Source organism: Anas acuta, chromosome 14 (assembly GCF_963932015.1).
Source record: "Anas acuta chromosome 14, bAnaAcu1.1, whole genome shotgun sequence".
NCBI classification, from domain to species: Eukaryota; Metazoa; Chordata; class Aves; order Anseriformes; family Anatidae; genus Anas; species Anas acuta.
The window spans coordinates 9,652,926-9,671,796 of record NC_088992.1 but is presented as its reverse complement, the minus strand read 5'-3'; the positions used below and the strand labels follow the sequence as shown (position 1 = coordinate 9,671,796).

The 18,871-nt window shown below is 67.5% G+C and overlaps 1 protein-coding gene across 42 annotated transcripts; it reads right to left on the bottom strand.

Annotated features, from left to right (window-relative positions):
- Positions 1-1,970: 1,970 nt before the first annotated feature.
- Positions 1,971-18,801, bottom strand: PDLIM7 (PDZ and LIM domain 7). 42 transcript variants are annotated; one of them, XM_068698316.1, is made up of 29 exons: positions 18,659-18,800; positions 17,273-17,379; positions 14,132-14,283; positions 13,863-13,893; positions 12,948-13,120; positions 12,230-12,250; positions 11,440-11,585; positions 11,133-11,169; positions 10,481-10,519; positions 10,215-10,360; positions 9,933-9,969; positions 9,325-9,363; positions 9,043-9,197; positions 8,792-8,828; positions 8,140-8,178; positions 7,870-8,024; positions 7,622-7,655; positions 7,143-7,181; positions 6,864-7,009; positions 6,611-6,647; positions 5,962-6,006; positions 5,719-5,873; positions 5,503-5,536; positions 4,542-4,600; positions 4,195-4,429; positions 3,923-4,103; positions 3,659-3,779; positions 3,114-3,229; positions 1,971-2,876 (listed from the first exon to the last, which is right to left on the bottom strand). In XM_068698316.1, the coding sequence occupies exons 2-29, from the start codon at positions 17,375-17,377 to the stop codon at positions 2,790-2,792; spliced, it is 2,601 nt and encodes an 866-aa protein (XP_068554417.1). In that variant the 5' UTR covers positions 17,378-17,379; positions 18,659-18,800; the 3' UTR covers positions 1,971-2,789. The 42 variants fall into 42 exon arrangements, 38 of the variants coding, with proteins under 38 accessions (XP_068554417.1, XP_068554418.1, XP_068554419.1 ...); XM_068698317.1 differs by lacking the exon at positions 18,659-18,800 and adding an exon at positions 17,807-17,966; XM_068698318.1 differs by lacking the exon at positions 18,659-18,800 and adding an exon at positions 17,552-17,572.
- Positions 18,802-18,871: the final 70 nt, after the last annotated feature.

The window sequence follows — 18,871 nt, the reverse complement described above, 5'->3', positions numbered from 1 at the left end:
CCTTTTGGTGCCAGCCTCCATCCCTGCCCGTCCCAAATGTGTGGCTCTGACCCCAAACTGCCCCAGCCCCCCACAGCCCCGTCTCCACCAGGTTTTGCCCCTCGTGCGGACCCCCCAGAGCTGCCCCCAGCAGACCCTAAGCAGGACCCTGTGGGGCCAGAGGGTGCCCAACACCAGCTCCATCTGCTCCCAGCCAGGTGGGCAGCCCCACACCAGGGACACCGGGGTCACCCTGCCCCTGTCCCCGCACCCCAGGCACAAAAGGGGCCGGCAGCCGTGTCAAAGGGACACCCACCCCGGGGTGACAAAGCCAGGGGGGGTGATCCCTGCAGCTCGGGGCACCGTGCCCTTGAGAGCCACCCAGCTCCGAGCCCCCCGAGCGCAGCGGGACGAGGCCGGGGTGGCTGCCCCCTGCCCACGCCCTCCTCATAGCGGCGTTTTCGAGCCAGGCCGAAGCCGGAGCCGCCCTTGGAGGCTCGAAGAGGGCTCGGGAGCAGCTGTCGAGCAGCTGCCGGTGCCGGTGCGGGGGCCGGGGGTTGCGGCAGGCGCCCCACAAGCGGCCCAGCTGCCTTTGGGGGTGGCGGCGCTGGGAGCCCGCGCTGGGACCCTCGGAGCCCAGCGCCGCGAGGCTTTGTTCTCGGAGCAGCGCGGCTGCAGCCCCTCCCCAGGCTCCACCTCCGCAGCCCACCCGAGACCCTCCTTCCGAGACCCTCCTTCCCAGACCCTCCTTCCGAGACCCTCCTTCCGCTGCCTGAGCTCCTCGCACGGTGCTTGGAGCCGCTCTCGGCACCGCACGGTGGCTCTTTGGCTCCTGGAGGCCATCAGTAGGGACCAGAGGCAACGGGGCACCAACGGGGCACCAAGCAGAGCCCCCGCTGGGTGCAGGCCACCAGCACACGGAGAGGTTTCGCTCTGACCTCTGCCACCCCGTCCCCATCAGCCCGGAGCAGGCTGGGGCTGCCCTTGCCCCGCGGCTCGGCCGGCACAACCCGTTCCCAGGACGTGCCACCCTGGGGCCCCGTCACGCGCGGCTGCCTGCCCCTTCCCCGCCGCCTGCTCGGTTTTGTGTCCCCGCCGCGGCTGTGCCACCTTCTCCCCACTTCCCCTGACCTTGGCTTCGCAGCCGGGATTCGCGCGCAGGGTTCACACCACATCCGTGCTTTTTTGGTCCCTGCCAGGCTGGCTGCCCTGCCCCTTCTCACCCACCCAGCTCAGCGGTGTCACCGTCCCTCCTGTTCGCTTCACACCACCCACGTTCACCCCCCAGCCTGGGACAGGACCTGGCTCCGAGCTCCCAGTAAGCCCCAGTTATTCCACCTCCTCCCTGCCGCTCTCTGATGGGGTTTGCACCTCTCCAGGGAACCGGGGGCCCCGCACCTCGGCCTTGCTCTGGGTGGGGTTCGGTTCCCGCAGCCAGATCCTGCCCCCGGCAGAAGGTTCCAGCAGATTAGCGAGACACTTTTCCTTACGATTGCTCATCACGTTAAGAGCTGCAATTATTAATGACCGCTCCGGCTGCCAGAGCGGAGCAGTGGGAGCAGCTCCTCCCCACACCCACTGCCCCCGAGCCTGTTCCAGCCGGCGCTGCCTCGCGCCCGTCCTTGGGGACAGCAGCTGCACTCAGCGCGTGGCCGCGTGGCGCCGAAGCACGCCCAGCACCACCACGCTCCTGCCAGTGACTCCTTGGCCCCTGCACGGCCTCGGGGACACAGCAGCAGGGACACGGGGACACCGCTGTGGTGTCCGACCCCATATCCTCTCGCTCAGCGCAGCCCCAGCTTTGCCTCGTGGATTCATTGCTGCCTCCGCCCGCTAAAAGCCAGGGATAGAGGAGGAGAAATCCGAGGCAAAGCTTTTCCCCGCGAGCTCCATCGAGCTGAGTCAGGCCCCGGGGCAGGGCTCCAGGCTGCTCGCCACCTTCCTGGCCCCGCCGCCCCTCGCTCGGCGCAACCGCAGGCCCCGAGACAGCGGGCACTTGCAGAGAAGTGTTTATTAAAGGCACTAAAAGCACCGTGGCTACATCGGAGGCAGCCCAACCGGAGAGTGTGGGTTTGGGGGAGGCGTTTTACAGTGCTGGGACAGCGGCGGCACACGCTCTTTGGTAGGAAGCTGTTTCCGAGCCTTGCGGGGAGCCAGAGGCCGGCACGGGGCCCTGCACCCCGGCACGGCCGGGCAGGGGGTGCTGCCCCCCGCCAGCCCCAGGGGAGCAGGGGGGAGGTGGGTGCAGGGACATAAGGCACAGAGCCCCCCCAGCCCGCAGCCACGGGAAGGCGCCGCCGCAGTCTGCAAGGCAGTGGGCAGTGGGGTCGTGGCAGGCAGGGGGAGGCGGTTCTCCAGCCCCACACGCTGAGCACGAAGCGGGGAAGGTGGGGGGAGAGCTCGGCAGGGGCTGGGGGCTGGTCCTCGCCCGCTCAGGGATGCGCTAGGAGCGTCTCTGCCCTGGTGCCAGGGCAGTTGGGCCTCATCCAGGCAAGGGAGCAGCCCCGCTGCAGCCAGGCACCCACCCCTGGCTCCAGCCCCCACGCTGAGCGGCTCAGGGGCAGCAGAGCCACGTGGCATCCCCTTCCCCGGGCTCCTAGGTCAGCCGGGGGGGCACAGAAGCCACCCAGCAAGAAGGGGCTCTGAGGCCGGCCCTGCCTCTTCCGGAGCCCAGCCAGGAGCTGCCAGGAAAGAGGCAGGAGCGAGGGGAAGGGGTGAGGTCCCAGCCTGGCTCCCTGGGGCAGGGGAAGGGGTGGGAGAGGAGCATGCAGGGCCAGGGGCATGCGTGGGCACAGCCGGCCTCCCGCGCCTCACACGTGGGAGAAAGCGTGGCTCTTGCACAGCGGCTTGTCCTTCTTGGAGTAGAACGTCTTCCCTTCCAGGTTGGTCTGGCAGATCTGGGGGAGGAAAGCGCAGGCGGTCAGCGGGGTCCCCGGGGTCCCCTCCCACGCTCAGCCCCAGCTGCTCTCCCGCTCAGCATCAGCCTTGTGCAGGCGCCAAGGAGCAGCAGGCTCAGAGGCACCACCACAGAGCGAGGTGGGGAAACACTCGTGGACTCAGGGCCCCCGTTACAGCCCCCCCCAGCCTCCAGCCAGCACCCGGGGAGAGAAGGACGAGGCAGACGCGTGGCTCACCGCGCAGACGAAGCAAGTGTCGTGCCAGCTGAAGCCCAGCGCCTCCAGGAACCGGTCCCCGGCATCGATCTTGAAGTCGCAGCCGCGGCACTTGGTGCCAAACATCTTCTCGTAGTCTGCGAGCAGAGGCAGAGCCCGGCTCAGCGTTCCCCCAGCCTGCGAGCCCTCGTGTCCCCGTGCAGCAGGGCACAGCCTGGGGACATCTCGCGTCCAGCCCAGGACAGGGACAACGCTCGAAGCGCCAGGCACCCGGGGCAGGGTGTCCCTGACCGCCACCATGCTGCGGGGAGGAGGCGAACCTCAGCTCCCAGGATGCAGCACTCGCTTTGATCCACATCCTCCGTCATCGCCGAGGCAACCCGCCAGCGCTGGCACCACCCAGCAGCCAGGGAGGACGGGGACAGAGGGCTCAGGGGACACCCAGCCGTCCCCACGGCCCGGGGAGAGCCCCGCAGCGCAGGGCAGCTCACTCCGGGCTCCTGCCACGAGGTGCTGAGCCCTGCCGGTGCCCCGGGGTGACACCAGGTCCCCCCGCGGTCCTATACCTCTCTCGCAGTAGGGCTGTCCCTCCTCCATGTAGAAGGCACGGTTGCGGATGGGAGTTTTGCAGGCTGCGCAGGTGAAGCACTGCACGTGCCAGGTCATCTTCAGCGCGTGCATCACCTCCTGCAGGAGAGACGCCGTCAGCCCTGCTCTTTGGGGGACCCCCACCCAGGGCTGAAAGGGACAGGGGACAAAGGGCCAGCAGGAGAGGAAGGGACAGAGCTGGGGACATGTAGGAGGTGCAGGGTGGGCTGAGGGACACTCACCCCGGTGATCTTCTTCTTGCACTTGGCGCAGCTGGGCGCGTAGCGCGTGTCATAGCACTTGGGGCAGAAGATGGAGCCCTTCTCCTCGAAGAAACCCCCCTCATCCAGCACCTTCCTGCACTGGCAGCAGGTGAACTCCTCGGGGTGGTAGTAATGTCCCAGCGCCACCAGGTAGCGGCCCCTGAGGGCAGGACAGAGCCACGTCAGCCCCACCGGGACCCCGGCATGTGCCCGGGAGGGTGTCAGGGTGGCGGCGGGTGGCCAGGGCTCACCTGATGACCTTGTTGCACTTGTAGCAGAGCGGCGTGCGGCCCAGGCCTTCGGGCGCCTGCTGGGCCGCCTGCACGATGGAGCTGCGGTTCTGCATGGGGGTCGGCGTGGCCGGCTGGCTGTGCTTGCTCAGCACCGTGCTCGTCTTGTCCGGGGCGTAGCGCTCGGCGAACGACGGGTCCACAGCCCAGGGTGGGCGGCTGGCAGGGCCAGGGGTGGCAGCGGGGGTCCTGGGGGCTGCACACACACACAGAAGGCTCCTGGATGGTGCTCCCCCAATCCCCCTGCACCAGCCCTACCTCTGCCCCCATCCCTCCTGCCCTGATCCCAGAGGAAAGGTTTCACTCACCCAGTCCTGGCTCTGTTTTCATCGCCGCTCCCGGGGACGGGTCCAGCACGGAGACCTGGCTACAGAACCAGCAGTTAATCCAGCCTGCCACGCTCGCCCCCACGGCCTGTGCATGCAAGCAGGGACCCCCACCCCACAGCCAGGAGCTGGCTGAGCCCCCGTGCCTGGCCAGTAGCGGGTTTGGTGCTGGGGGATGCAGCACCCCCAGGTCTGTGGCACCCTCAGGGTGGGAGCATCGAGCTGCCGGGGCGCCGTGCCCCGGTTATGGGGTGCTGCAGGGTGGCAGGGACCTGTAGGATCGCACACACCGCTGCAGCACGCTCAAAGGTGACAGTGGGCAGGTACCCCCAGCCTCACACAGCACCCTACAGGCAGCCTGGTGGGGGGAGCCCCGGGGTCAGCTCCAGCAGAGGCAGGGAAAGGCAGGGCCAGGCTGGTGCAGGGTGGCAGCGCCTGTGACCCCCGGGGCATGCTGCCAGCACCGGGCTTGGGAGAAGCCAGGACAAGTGAGGTCCAGAGGAGCAAGGACAGTGACAGAAAGCCGGCAGCTCTGCGCCTCTCCAGGGCAAACAGAAAAAGGAGCAGGCGATAAGAGCAGGAGAATTTATTTGCTACAGAGCAAACCAGGCAGATCTGGACCCAGCACTCAAACACCAAGGCAGGAGGGAAGGTGAAGAACAAAGGCAGAAGAGCTGCCAACAGGCCTCCCCCAGTGCCTGCCTCTTCCTTGCCTCCAGACATGGCCTGACCCTCACAAGCCCTCACGCCTGATGTCCAAACAGTGCCCAGCACCTCCCAGCACCCACAGCATGGTTCCCAGTGCCACCACTCTCCTCTTTGCCCCAGCAGCACAAGAGGATGTGGTGCCGCTCGACCTCCCCAGCTCAGTGCCAGCAGTGCCCAGCGCCCTGCCCAGGACATGCAGCCCACCTCGTCCTGCACCCCGCTGCCCACCCCTTACCTGGGCTTCCTAACAAACACATCATCATCTTGCACTGCGTGCGGCGGGGAGAGAGGAGGAGACAGAGTCAGTCGGGGACAGCCACGGCCCCGCGTGGCATGACGGAACAGAACCGGGCAACCCCTCCCTGCTGCCCCCAAACAGCCCCACAGCACACGCAGGGCCACCATGGGGCCACCACAGCCAGACCCGACACTTGGCCCCGCAGGAACTTACAGCCATCTGTGCCCGTCAGCCGGGCCAGTTTGCGGAAGGAGCGGGACTGGGAGGTGCCGGTGCGGGGCTGCCAGTCCACAGCATCCTCGAACAGCCGCAACTTGCCCGGGTCACAAGCTGGGGTCTCGGGGGGCTCCTCAGGCTCCACGGGCTGCCTGCGAGTAGCAGGGGCTCAGCTGGCACCATCCTGCCCCTGCCCAGCCAGAGGCACAGGGCAGTACTACCCAAGGGCCCGGCACTCACCGCTGCTCCTCTGTGCCATAGAACGACACGCGGGGTCCCCCGTGGCTTCGAGAAAACGGCGGCACAACAGTAAGTGCTTGGGACGAGGCACGGAGCGTTCCCCATGACTTAACCCGAGCCCCACAGTGACACCAGCAGCGTTAGGCCCAGCCCAGCCTCCCTGCAGCCCCACACCAGTACCACTGCCTCGTGACAAGGTCCCGCTGCTGTCCTGCACGTCCTGACACCCACAGCCAGGCTCTGCCGGTGCCCCCAGACCCCACCGCCCCGCTGTGTCCTGGGTGCAGCGGTGCAGCTCAGCCTCCCCAGTGCCAGCAGTGCCCTGGGTCCTGCCGGGGACACCTCAGCTGGCGACAGCCCAGCATTAGGACACCCTAGATTTGGACAGGACCGTCCCAGGCAGGACCCCCATGACAAGACGGGCACAGCAGTGATCGATTGCTGGTGGTGCCCATCGCGTAGGAGAGCACAGAGCGGGTGCTGCAGCGCAGTGACCACCTTGGCTCTGCAGACACAGAAAGGACAGTGAGGGGCAGGGGGCGAGGAGGTGGCAGGGCAGAAGACACAGTGGGAGGGTGAATGGGCCAGGAACGAGTCCCAGCACTGTGGGCCCCATGGCTTGTGCTGTGCTCCGCAGCCCACCCCTTACCTGGGCTTCCTAACAAGCTCCTCATTGTGATCCTCCACTGAGGGCAGCCGGAGAGAGAGGAGGAGACAGAGTCAGTTGGGGATAGCCATGGTCCCACACAGCACGATGGAACAGAACCGGGCATCCCCTCCCTTCTGGCCCCAAACAGCCCCGCAGCACCACCACATGGCCCCAAACAGCCCACACCACACGCAGGGACACCACGGCCTGACCCTGACACTCGGCCCCATACCCAGGCCCTGCAGGAACTTACGGCCGTCTGTGCCCGTCAGCCGGGCCAGTTTGCGGAAGGAGCGGGACTGGGAGGTGCCAGTGCGGGGCTGCCAGTCCTCAGCATCCTCGATCAGCCGCAACTTGCCCGGGTCACACGCGGGGGTCTCGGGGGGCTCCACGGGCTGCCTGCGAGTGGCAGGGGCAGGCACTCAGCCAGTACCGTCCTGCTCCTGCTCCTGCTCCTGCCCAGCCAGCAGCACGGGGCAGAGCTGCCCAAGGGCCTGACACACACCAAACCCTACAACAGCCCCGCACTCACCGCTGCTCCACTGTGCCACAGAAGGACCCGCGGGAATCCCTGCGGTGGCAAGGAAATGGCGGCACAATGGTAAATGCTTGGCACACGGGGTGGAGCATTCCCCTGGCATATCCCCACCCCACAAGATGCCAGCTGCCCTTGTACCCATGCTGTCTCCCAGCTTGGGGACCCAGTGGGCACAACACCAAGGCAGGAGGGATGACGGAAATGGGAAGGCACAAGAGGTGCCCCCAGTGTGAGTGCCTGGCCCCTGCAGCCCCACAGGAACCTCCTGGGCTCTTGTGACAGGAATCCCAGCACTGCCCAGCACCTCCCAGTACCCACAGCAAGGTTTCCAGTGCCACCACTCTCCTCTTTGCCCCAGCAGCACAAGAGGATGTGGTGCCGCTCGACCTCCCCAGCTCAGTGCCAGCAGTGCCCAGCGCCCTGCCCGGGACATGCAGCCCACCTCGTCCTGCACCCCGCTGCCCACCCCTTACCTGGGCTTCCTAACAAACACATCATCATCTTGCACTGCGTGCGGCGGGGAGAGAGGAAGAAAGAGTCAGTCGGGGACAGCCATGGCCCCGCGTGGCATGACGGAACAGAACCGGGCACCCCCTCCCTGCTGCCCCCAAACAGCCCCATAGCACCACCACAGGGCCCACACCACACGCAGGGCCACCACGGGGCCACCATGGCCAGGCCCTGCACCCAGGCCCTGCACCCAGGCCCTGCAGGAACTTACAGCCATCTGTGCCCGTCAGCCGGGCCAGTTTGCGGAAGGAGCGGGACTGGGAGGTGCCGGTGCGGGGCTGCCAGTCCACAGCATCCTCGAACAGCCGCAACTTGCCCGGGTCACAAGCTGGGGTTTCGGGGGGCTCCTCAGACTCCATGGGCTGCCTGCAAGTAGCAGGGGCTCAGCTGGCACCATCCTGCCCCTGCCCAGATGGTGGCACGGGGCCATGCTGCCCAAAGGCCCAGCACACACCGGCCCTTGGCACAGCCCGGCACTCACCACTGCTCCTCTGTGCCATAGAAGGACCCGCGGGAATCCCTGCGGCGTTGAGAAAATGGCAGCACAATGGTAAATGCTTGGCACGGAGCATTCCCCATGACTTAACCCGAGCCCCACAGTGACGCCAGCAGCGCTAGGCCCAGCCCAGCCTCCCTGCAGCCCCACACCGGTACCACTGCCTCGTGACAAGGTCCCGCTGCTGTCCTGCACGTCCCAACACCCACAGCCAGGCTCTGCCGGTGCCCCCAGACCCCACCGCCCCGCTGTGTCCTGGGTGCAGCGGTGCAGCTCAGCCTCCCCAGTGCCAGCAGTGCCCTGGGTCCTGCCGGGGACACCTCAGCTGGGGACAGCCCAGCACTAGGACAACTGGATGGGCACAGCCCAGCCTGTCTGCACGGTGCCCGGGCAGGACCCCCATGACAGGACGGGCACGGCAGTGGCTCAGTGCTGGTGGTGCCCATCGCATAGGAGAGCACAGAGCGGGTGCTGCAGCGCAGTGACCACCTCGGCTCTGCAGACACAGAAAGGACAGTGAGGGGCAGGGGGCGAGGAGGTGGCAGGGCAGAAGACACAGTGGGAGGGTGAACGGGCTGGGGGCTGAGCCAGCTGCATGGCCAGGAGCTCATGCTGCACCCCACTGCCCACCCCTTACCTGGGCTTCCTAACAAGCTCCTCATTGTGATCCTCCACTGAGGGCAGCCAGAGAGAAAGGAGGAGACAGAGTCAGTCGGGGACAGCCACGGCCCCACACAGCACGATGGAACAGAACTGGGCACCCCCTCCCTGCTGGCCCCACACAGTCCCGCAGCACCACCACAAGGCCCCGCACTGCCCACACCACACGCAGGGACACCACGGGGCCACCATGGCCAGACCCCGACACTTGGCCCCACAGAAACTTACAGCCATCTGTGCCCGTCAGCTGGGCCAGTTTGCGGAAGGAGCGGGACTGGGAGGTGCCGGTGTGGGGCTGCCAGTCCACAGCGTCCTCAATCAGTCGCAACTTGCCCGGGTCACATGTGGGGGTCTTGGGGGGCTCCATGGGCTGCAGGGGCTGCCTGCGAGTGGCAGGGGAAGGCACTCAGCTGGCACCATCCTGCTCCTGCTCCTGCCCAGCCGGCAGCATGGGGCAGAGCTGCCCAAGGGCCCGACACACACCAAACCCTACAACAGCCCCGCACTCACCGCTGCTCCACTGTGCCACAGAAGGACCCACGGGAATCCCTGCGGTGACAAGGAAATGGCGGCACAACGGTAAATGCTTGGCACACGGCGTGGAGCATTCCCCTGGCTTAACCCCAGCCCACCAAAGATGCTGACAGAACTTGTCCCAAAACAGCCAGGAGGAAGCCCCACAGGCTGCCTTGCCTGAGGTCCCGGTGCTGCCTCGTACCTCCCTATACCCACAGCCAGTGCCCCCAGACCCCACCGACCCGCTGTGTCCTGGGTGCAGCGGGTTCAGCTCAGCCTCCCCAGTGCCAGCAGGGCCCTGGGTCCTGCCAGGGACACACACATGGGGACACCCAGCACCAGGACACACCAGATGGGGACACCCCACTATCAGGACACCTGGGTGGGGACAGCCCAGCGTGGCAGCGCAGTGCTGGGGCAGGACCCTCAAGACAGGATGGGTACAGCAGTGGCTGATACCGGCAGTACCCAGCATGGGCAGGGAGCAAGGAGGTGGCAGGGCAGAAGACACAGTGGGAGGGAGAATGGGCTGGGGGCTGAGCCCCGACACCGTGGGCCCCATGGCTGAGAGCTCATGCTGCACCCCACTGCCCACCCCTTACCTGGGCTTCCTAACAAGCTCCTCATCGTGATCCTCCACTGAGGGCAGCCAGAGAGAAAGGAGGAGACAGAGTCAGTCGGGGACAGCCACGGCCCCGCGTGGCATGACGGAACAGAACCGGGCACCCCTCCCTGCTGCCCCAAAACATCCCCACAGCACCACCACACGGCCCCAAACAGCCCACACCATGTGCAGGGCCACCACGGGGCCACCATGGCCAGGCCCCGACACTCGGCCCCGCATCCAGGGCCAGCTCCAGGCACCAGGCCCCGCAGGAACTTACAGCCGTCTGTGCCCGTCAGCCGGGCCAGTTTGCGGAAGGAGCGGGACTGGGAGGTGCCGGTGCGGGGCTGCCAGTCCTCAGCATCCTCGAACAGCCGCAACTTGCCCGGGTCACGCATGGGGGTCCCAGGGGAGTGCGGGGGCTGGCTGCAAGTGACAGGGGCAGGCGCTCAGCTGGTACCGACCTGCTCCTGCTTCTGATAGCCAGTGGGGCAGCGCTGCCAGGGGCCAGGCACACCCCGACCCCCGGCACAGCCCAGCACTCACCACTCCTCCTCGGTACCCCAGAATGACACACGAGGACCCCTGCGGCGGCAAGAAAATGACGGCACAAGGGTAAATGGCTGGCACGTGGCCGAGCATTCCCAAAGGCTTGTCCGCAGCCCCATGGTGACGCCAGCAGCACTCGCTCAATTCCAGCTCCCCCACAGCCCCAGATCACGATCACAGGATTTTGTGCCCGAGGTCCAGACGATGCCCAGCAGCTCCCTACACCCACAGCCAGGCTCTGCCGGTGCCCCCAGACCCCACCGCCCCGCTGTGTCCTGGGTGCAGCGGTGCAGCTCAGCCTCCCCAGTGCCAGCAGTGCCCTGGGTCCTGCCGGGGACACCTCAGCTGGGGACAGCCCAGCATTAGGACACCCTAGATTTGGACAGGACTGTCCCAGGCAGGAACCTCACAACGGAACGGGCACAGCAGTGGCCGAGTGCTGGCAGTGCTCACCACGGAGGAGAGCACAGAGCGGGTGCTGCAGCGCAGTGACCACCTCGGCTCTGCAGACACAGAAAGGACAGTGAGGGGCAGGGGGCGAGGAGGTGGCAGGGCAGAAGACACGGTGGGAGGGTGAACGGGCTGGGGGCTGAGCCCCAGCACCGCAGGCCCTATGGCTCATGCTGCACCCCCACTGCCCACCCCTTACCTGGGCTTCCTAACAAGCTCCTCATCGGGATCCTCCACTGAGGGCAGCCGGGGAGAGAGGAGGAGACAGAGTCAGTCGGGGACAGCCACAGCCCCACACGGCACGACGGAACAGAACCGGGCACCCCCTCCCTGCTGGCCCCAAACCAGACCCACGGCACCACCACGTGCCCACACACAGCCCATGCCACATATAGGGACACCACGGGGCCACCACGGCCACAAACCGATGCCACCTCACCCCGCATCCAGGGCCTGTTCTGGGCACCCTGGGCTGCCGGCAAGCACCAGTGCCCACGGGAACTTACGGCTGTCTGTGCCCGTCAGCTGGGCCAGTTTGAGGAAGGAGCGGGACTGGGTGTTGGTGTTGCGGGGCTGCCAGTCCTCAGAGTCCTCGATCAGATGCAACTTGCTGGGGTCATATATGGGGGTAGTGGGGTGCTGCGGCGGCTGCCTGCGAGCGACAGGGGCGGGCGTTCAGCTGGCACCGTCCTGTCCCTGCCCGGCTGTTGGCCTGGGGCAGCGCTGCCCGTGTCCCATCCCCACCGCTGCTCCACAGACCCATGGGGATCCCCACAGCGTCACCACCTCCCCGAGGCCACGCCATACCTCCGCAGGTTCACAACAGCAAGTATTTCACGCTCCAAATACCAAATACGCACATCCTCCCCACCCCTTACTTATCGTCCACATAGGAAGGGCCCACTAAGGACGTCTTCTCAGCACTCATTTTCCATCTCTGCAGTTTGAGGCTGGCCCTAAAGGCCAGGAGGAGAGAGGACAGGGCAAGAGAAAGCCAAGAGCAAAATCACACACCGGGGAGCAGTACGGGAGCCTGGCAAACACCTGTGGTGCTATGGGCAGGGTGTGCAGCGCAGCTTTCCACATGCTGGAGAGAAAAACGACCAGGTGCGAGGACACCCCAGTGCCCCCACAGCCAGCATCTCTAAGGACAGCTTGATGCCAGGAGAGACCCACGTGGCCCAAGTGACACCGAGCCACCAGGCTAACCCTGCCCCAGGTGTACGGGGCACCAGCAGGGGAGTAACAGGGCAAGAGGCATGCAGGAAGGCTAGAGAGAGCAGGCAAAAGGCTTACTGACTTGTCAAGGCTCTGCACCTGTAGGGGAAAGGGAAAGAGAAAGGGAGGAGAGAAAGAAAGAGAAGGAAGGTGAAATTAGACCCCAGCAGCCAAGGAGTTTCCAGAGCTCACCTACAGCCTGCACCACTCCCCCTGCCACCTGTGTCCAGCTCGCCCGGGGCTGGGAGCACACTGGGCTGCGGGGACATTGCCAACAGAGCACTCTGTGCCGCCCCCGGCCCCCCAAAACAGGCCTGGGTGCGGAGGGCAGCCAGGGCCACATCCCCCCCATCACCCAGCTCCAGGGTGCTGTGGCTGGGACGGGCAGGGAGCAGCAGCTGGCCGGGCACACGGCAGCACCGTGCAGGGCTTCCCTTTGCCAGCCCGTCCCCACAGCCCCATAGAACACCCTGGGCTGCCGAGAGCATCCACAGCAGCCACAGCCTTCCTGCCCCTTGCTGCAGGGCTGTCGCAGATGCCGGTGAGTGTATTCTGATGGCTGCGCCCCGCAGGGCTCCCCAAAGGCCAGCGGAGGAGGACACGTCCCCGAGCGAGGAGCAGGCGTCAGCGTGTCCCCACGCGTGGCGGTCCTGTTACGCGGTCTCAGCACCAGTCTCAGACCCGGCACGGGCACCGCCGCCCGCTCCCACCCTCGGGTGCCTGGCATGCAAGGCGCAGCGGGGCCGGGCAGCGGGCTCCCCTGTGTTCTCGGGGAGCGGGATGGACAGCAACATACCCATTGTGCTGGGGGGTGCAGGCGGGCGCCAGGGGCACGTACGTCACGGGTTTCGTCACCAGCCCGGGCCGTGGGTTCGGAGGCGAGCCGGCCCCAAAGGGCCGAGCTGTTTTGTTGAGGGCGGTGCTGGGAGCGAAGTTATATTTCGGGGGCTCAGAGCAGGGGAGTGAGTCCTGAGCGAGACAAAACACACAGACACGGGCTCACACGTCAAGCAGCATGCAAGGGGCAGCCCCGGGCCAGGCAGCGCAGCGGGCAGATAGGTGGAAAAGCCGGGCTCGTCCTCGCCTGCCACACGCACCCGGGCACACAAACACGGACAGCGCGTGAGCTTCGGGCACCGGGCTCTGCCAGCCAGGTCCCCTCTCCGCAGGGCATCCAGCCCAGGGACACCAGGCTGCACGCCCGTCCCGAGGGTTTGCTGTAGGATTAGTAAGTGCCCCACACGCTCGCTGCTGCCCCGTGGCGGGGCCGGGCATGCACACGCGCTGCTCGCAACCATCCCGCGGCACAAAGCTCAAGGCATGCAGGTGGCTTCTGTCCAGGAGCTGCTGGCCCTGGCTCTGCCTCCCCGTGCAGCAGGAAGGAGGGAGTTTCTGTGCCAGGGAGCTCCAGCACCGGCAAATATAGGGCCCAAAGGCCGTGCTGCTGCTGCCTGGCCCCTCCGCAACCTTCCCGCAGCCAGGACCAGCGGTGGCAGCTGGGGACTGGGCGCCTGCGGGGCAGGTCCTGCTCCCCCCAATCTCTCGTGTCCCTAGGGCTCAGAGCTGCCGTACCAGCCCTCCAAACACACCCCGGTCCCCAAGAAGCCTTTGGGCCCCAGGAGCAAAGTCCGCTCCTCCGGATAAGCTCGGAGCCTTCCCCACCCCCAGCTCGGGGCCGAGCTGCTGCAGGCAGCGATGCAGCAACACCTACCTTCTGCGGCTTCCCCAGGTGGTTCTGGGCTCTGCAAGAGAGGAGACGGTGAGGCAGGAGCTGCAGGGGCCCAGCAGCCATCCCCCCCCCCACGGACGGGACCGATGGGGTGCTCACACCCAAGGGAGCCGTGGCACTGCCCCGTGGGCAGAGGTGAGGGCCAGGAGCTGCCCTGGGGCAGCAGGACCAGAGGGGACAACGGGCAGAGGGCCCCAGCTTGGCTCTGGCCACACCAGCACCCCGTATTTACGCACCCCACAAGCCCCTACCTGCTCAGCGTGAGGCAGAGCCTGTCCCCGCAGGCGCGGATCCTGTTCTGGGCCTCGATGTGCGTCATGGCGCTGGTGCTCTCGCCGTCGATGTACAGCACCCAGTCGCCCACTCCCACGCCAGCCTGGGCCGCCTTCCCGCCCGGCGTCAGCTGCAGGACACAGAGAGTCAGGGGGAGCTGGCCAGCCCGGCGCAGGGACGATTTGTCCCCGCGAGAGCCAGCGACAAGGTCAGCCAGGCACAGGACGCCACAGGACACCCCTCACGGTGCCTCGTCCCGTTTTAGGACAGCCTGCAGCACGGTGCTGCAGCAGCGCGGGGTCAGAGCAGTGCCAGGCTGACGCAGAGACCCCCAGCCCACCCCACATTTCCCAGTTCTTTAACCCACAGCGGCCTCTCCCTGGCTGCAGCAGCCACGGACTAACCCCAGACACTGCCCTGAGGCACAGCACGGCCGGGGGCTGTGCCAGCACCCTGGGGACAGCGCCGTCCCCATCCCCATGGGTAGCCCCATGGATAGCCCGGGCTTTCCAAGCGATGCCCAGCAGCAGAGGCCGCGCTGGCTCTGCCTTGCTCCCTGAGGTGTCAGGGCTGGAAGTGAGCGGGGTGAGTCAGGGCCCGGCACGCAGCCCACGTCTCACCCCTCGGGGCCACAAACCACAGGCGCTCTCCCAGCCTGGAGCTGAGGAACACAGGGGGGACACGGACCCCGCGTCCCCCAGCTGGGCCACGCTCCTGTGCCCTTCGGACCCCTCACCCAGCTCAGCTACGGGTCTGGGACGTGCCTGGATCGCCCCCGCCGGCCCTAAACACCCTCAGCTCCTGCTGGGGATGCGCAGCCGAGGGGCGAGCAGGGCGCAGGCCCCAGCGCCGCTGCAAGGCAGCTCCCAGGCACTGACAGACAGACAGACGGAGTCAGACAGACAGACGTGGGCAGGCTGCAGCCATTCCTGCTCCTCCAGCGCGGAAGAACTCAAGGCGCTTGGATTTGGACCAAGTATTTCCTCAAGCCCTGTTCGACATGAACATAAAAGGAGCGAGCCAGATTCCCAGCGCTGTCAGAGGGCTGGAAAATCCCTGCCGCCGAGCATCGGGGCCCTCCTCGCCCATGCGCAGAGCCCGGCCCGCCCTGGGCGCAGCGCTCCCTGCCCCAGGTACTTAGACCCCCCCCCTGCACCAGGCCAAACCTTGCCCCCACTGCCAGGCACGGTGCGGCTCCACCTGCACCTTGCCACCATCCCCAAAAGGGACACGGGCATCCCCTGCGGCGTTTGGGACAGGAGGATGCTCCCGGCCACTCCTGCACGCCCCGGCTTGCTGCCCTCGGGGCTGGGAAGGAGCCGTGGCTGCGTGGGTTTGGAGCTGGGAGAGGTTTTCGCACGGCTGCCCGGGGAGGGGGAGCGCGGCAGGCTGTGTCCCGGCACGCCCGGCCCACGCCGGCACCGGCACGGCCGCGCCAGGAAGCCCCTCCTGCAGATGCCAGCTCAGCCGGACTCGGGCTCGGCCAGGACCCGCTCTGGCCTTCCCGTTTCCTGCCCCCTGGGCTAAAGCTCCTGCCCTGGTTTCCTTCCTCCACCTCTCCGCCCAGCCAGGCCTTTGTTCCCCACACCTCTGGGTGCCACCGGGCGGCCTCCCCGCAGGGCTCCACGTCTCACCAGCAAGGTGAGCTGGGCACGAGGAGCATCCCTCGCGCCCGCAGCACCCAGGTCTCTCCTCTTCCCTGCTGCCACGCTCCAGGATGAGCCACGCAGTGCCTGCTGCCGCTCCTACCTCAGCTCTGCCACCTTGGGGACACCTCGCAACCGAGGCGTCGGGACCCCACAGAGCCTTTTGTGTGCTCCAGGTGGTCCCTTCAGGGCTGGGAGCAGCCATCAGACAGCGACACAGCCCAGCATCACCCCCCAAAGCTGGCTGTGTCCCCTAGGAACATCCTCGTTGCTCCTCACGCTGCCACTGCCCAGCCCCAGGCTCCTCAGGAGCCTCTTGCAGCCCCAGCGCCTCCGCCCCGGGCCCCAGGCACCGCTCTGCCCTGCCCTGCGCTTCCCGAGCCCCTGCAGCGGGGCTGGCCTGCGCGCACATCGCCTCTTGCTTCGCAAGGCCCCTGCCCTAGGCCCTCGGAGGCTCCTCCGTCTGATCAGACCCTTTGTTAAGCGCTGGCTCGCAGCCAAGAGAAACATTTTTTAGAGAATAAACTCGCCGAAGCCGTCTCCGCGCTCGGCGAGGATCGGCTGGCCCCAGGGCAGCGGTGCAGGCGATCGCAGCCTCGCACGGTGCCCCCCAGGTGGGAGCTGCGTGCTGGGCGCTGCGGACACCCCCACCTCGAGGATGGGCACCCAGAGCCAAGGCTGGTGCCGGGGGCAGGCCCCCACGCTGCGCCCGGTGCCTCCAGCGTGGCCGTCCTCGGAGAAGCAGCCTCCCGTGCCAGCTGCCCGAGCGTCAGCAGCACGGGCGGTGCAGGCGCATTCCGAGGCTTATAAGGCAATTTTGTGGCCGGAGCTGCTGCTAGCACCCGTGGGCCAGGCCACCCAGGGACAGGGACCTACACGCACCCAGGGGCCAGACCCGGCCTTGGTGAGCATCGCGCCGGGGGAGGCTCGCACCAGGTGCCCCGGGCAGGAGCAGCAGGCAGCACGACAGCTCGGGTGTGCCTGCGCTCAGGAAACGAGCTGGTTTTGTGGATAGGACGTGTCCTGTGCCAGCAGGACCGCAGCCTCGGGCAGACGGGGCGAGTGCCCTGCACAAACCAGGCCCCAGGACGGTGCAGATCGGAGCCGGCCCCGCAGCTCAGACGCACGGAGAGCAGCCGCCCTCCCCCTGCGCGGGGCTCGCTCCGGAAGAGGCCTCCCCTGCCTCCCCCAGCAGCCAGGATGACTCTGCAGAGGCTGAGCAGCGTTACACAGCGCTGCTGCGGTTCCCTGCCCGGAACACCCCCAGCACACACACACACCCCCCCCGCCACAGCACAGCTGATAAGGCGGCTCCGGGGAGGCTACGCAGAGCCAGGCAGAGCCGGGCACAGCACTCCCGGGGCCCCAGCTCGCTCGCATCCCCCATACGGCTCTGCCTCTGCTGCCTGGGTGCTGTGGCCCCAAACCCACAGAGACAGAGAATGGGCCACGCTGGTGTTTGGCTTCTCTTACCCTAGAGATGGAGAGCGGCATGCTGAAATCCTTCCCTCCCTGCAGCCTGAACCCCCAGGGCGCCGGCCCGTTGAGCATCACCTTGTAGGACTCCATGTCGCCCATCTCTGCAAGGGAAGAGGGGGGTGAGAGGGGGGTGAGCCCGGCGGGGCGCGACGTGGGAACGGCGTGGGGAGAGCAGCCGAGGAGGGGGCCCGGCAGGACGGGGCAGGAGGAGACAGGTCACGTTTCCAGCAGCAGCTCCACCCTGACCAGCCCACACTGCGGTTACCGACGCACCCCAAATCCATCAGCATCTCCCGCAGCAGCGCCAGAGCTGAGGGGCACCGGGGAGCCAGACGGGCTCTGCCCTCCCTCTCCCAAACCTGGCACGGGCTCTTCCTCGCGGCACCCCAAAATCCCCGAGGCCGTTTCAGCCAGCGGAGAGGTGGCAGCTGGCAGGGCTGGGAACCAGAAGCCTTTTTGCCGGGTGGCTGAGCAGCAGCAGGGGAGCTGCGGGATGCCCTGAGAGGCAGCTGGCTGCGCAGACGCTACCTGGGAGCCACACGCAGCGCCGGGGTTTGGGGCAGGGAATCCCAGCGCATCCCTGCCCGCCAGCACCGCGCTGACAGCTGTCAGCCCGCCAAGCCACTGGGCACTTTGGCCAGCCCCAACCGTGCTTCGCTTCGGGAGAGCTGCGGTGCCCTTCCCGAGCCCTGAATGCGAGGAACGGGAGCGGGACAGGCTCGGCTCTCCCCACGCCTCGCTTGGGGCTGGGGGCCGTCGTGTCCCGGCTCCCCCCGGGCCTAACCCGGGCTATATAAGGCGTGTAAGCTGACACCCGGCGGCTCCCTCTCGCCGGGGCTGGGTGCAGGCTGCGTGTCAGACATTCCCCGGGTCAGACATTCCCCGGCACGCAGCAGCCCCCAGCGAGGCGCTGCCTTCGCCGGGGCGGGGAGGGAGGGGACGAGGTGGGGTCCCCGGCAGCACCGTGGGGGTGGGAGGAGGGGGGGGCGGGGGGTCTGGCAGCCCTAAACTGGGGGCTGGTGGGGTTGAGGGAGCTGGGGGGGGGGGTGAGGTGGGAGCCCCCCACCCTCTGCTCGTGCGCCCTGCCGGAGGGTGGGCACAGCCACGTCCCACGGGGCCACCTGCTGCTGGGGGGCTGCGGGGCTGAGCCCCCCCCTACCCCACCGGGACCCCCCTGCGCCCCACAGGGACCTCCCCCACCCCTAACACCCCCCCACACCCTATAGGGACCCCCCACTCCCCTCCGCAGCCCCCATCCCCGTACTGGGAGCCCTGCCCTGCCCCTCCCGGCCCCAAACCCCCACTTTCCCCCAGCCCTACACCCTCAGCCCCCCAACCAAGCTCCCACCCCCTCTGTAAGCAGCCCCCCCCCGCACTCACCGGGGCCGGGCCGGCCCCCGGGGGCAGCGGGGCCGCGGGGCTGTGGCCGCGGCGGGGCCGAGCGGAGGGGAGCGGAGCGGAGCCGGCGGCCGCGGGACTCGAACCCGGGCCCCGCCCCCCCGCCGCGCCTTATATAGGGCCGGGAGGGGGGCGTGGCCAGCGGGCGGCTCGGCCAATCAGAGCGCTCGCCCGCTCCCACTCCCGCCACCTCCG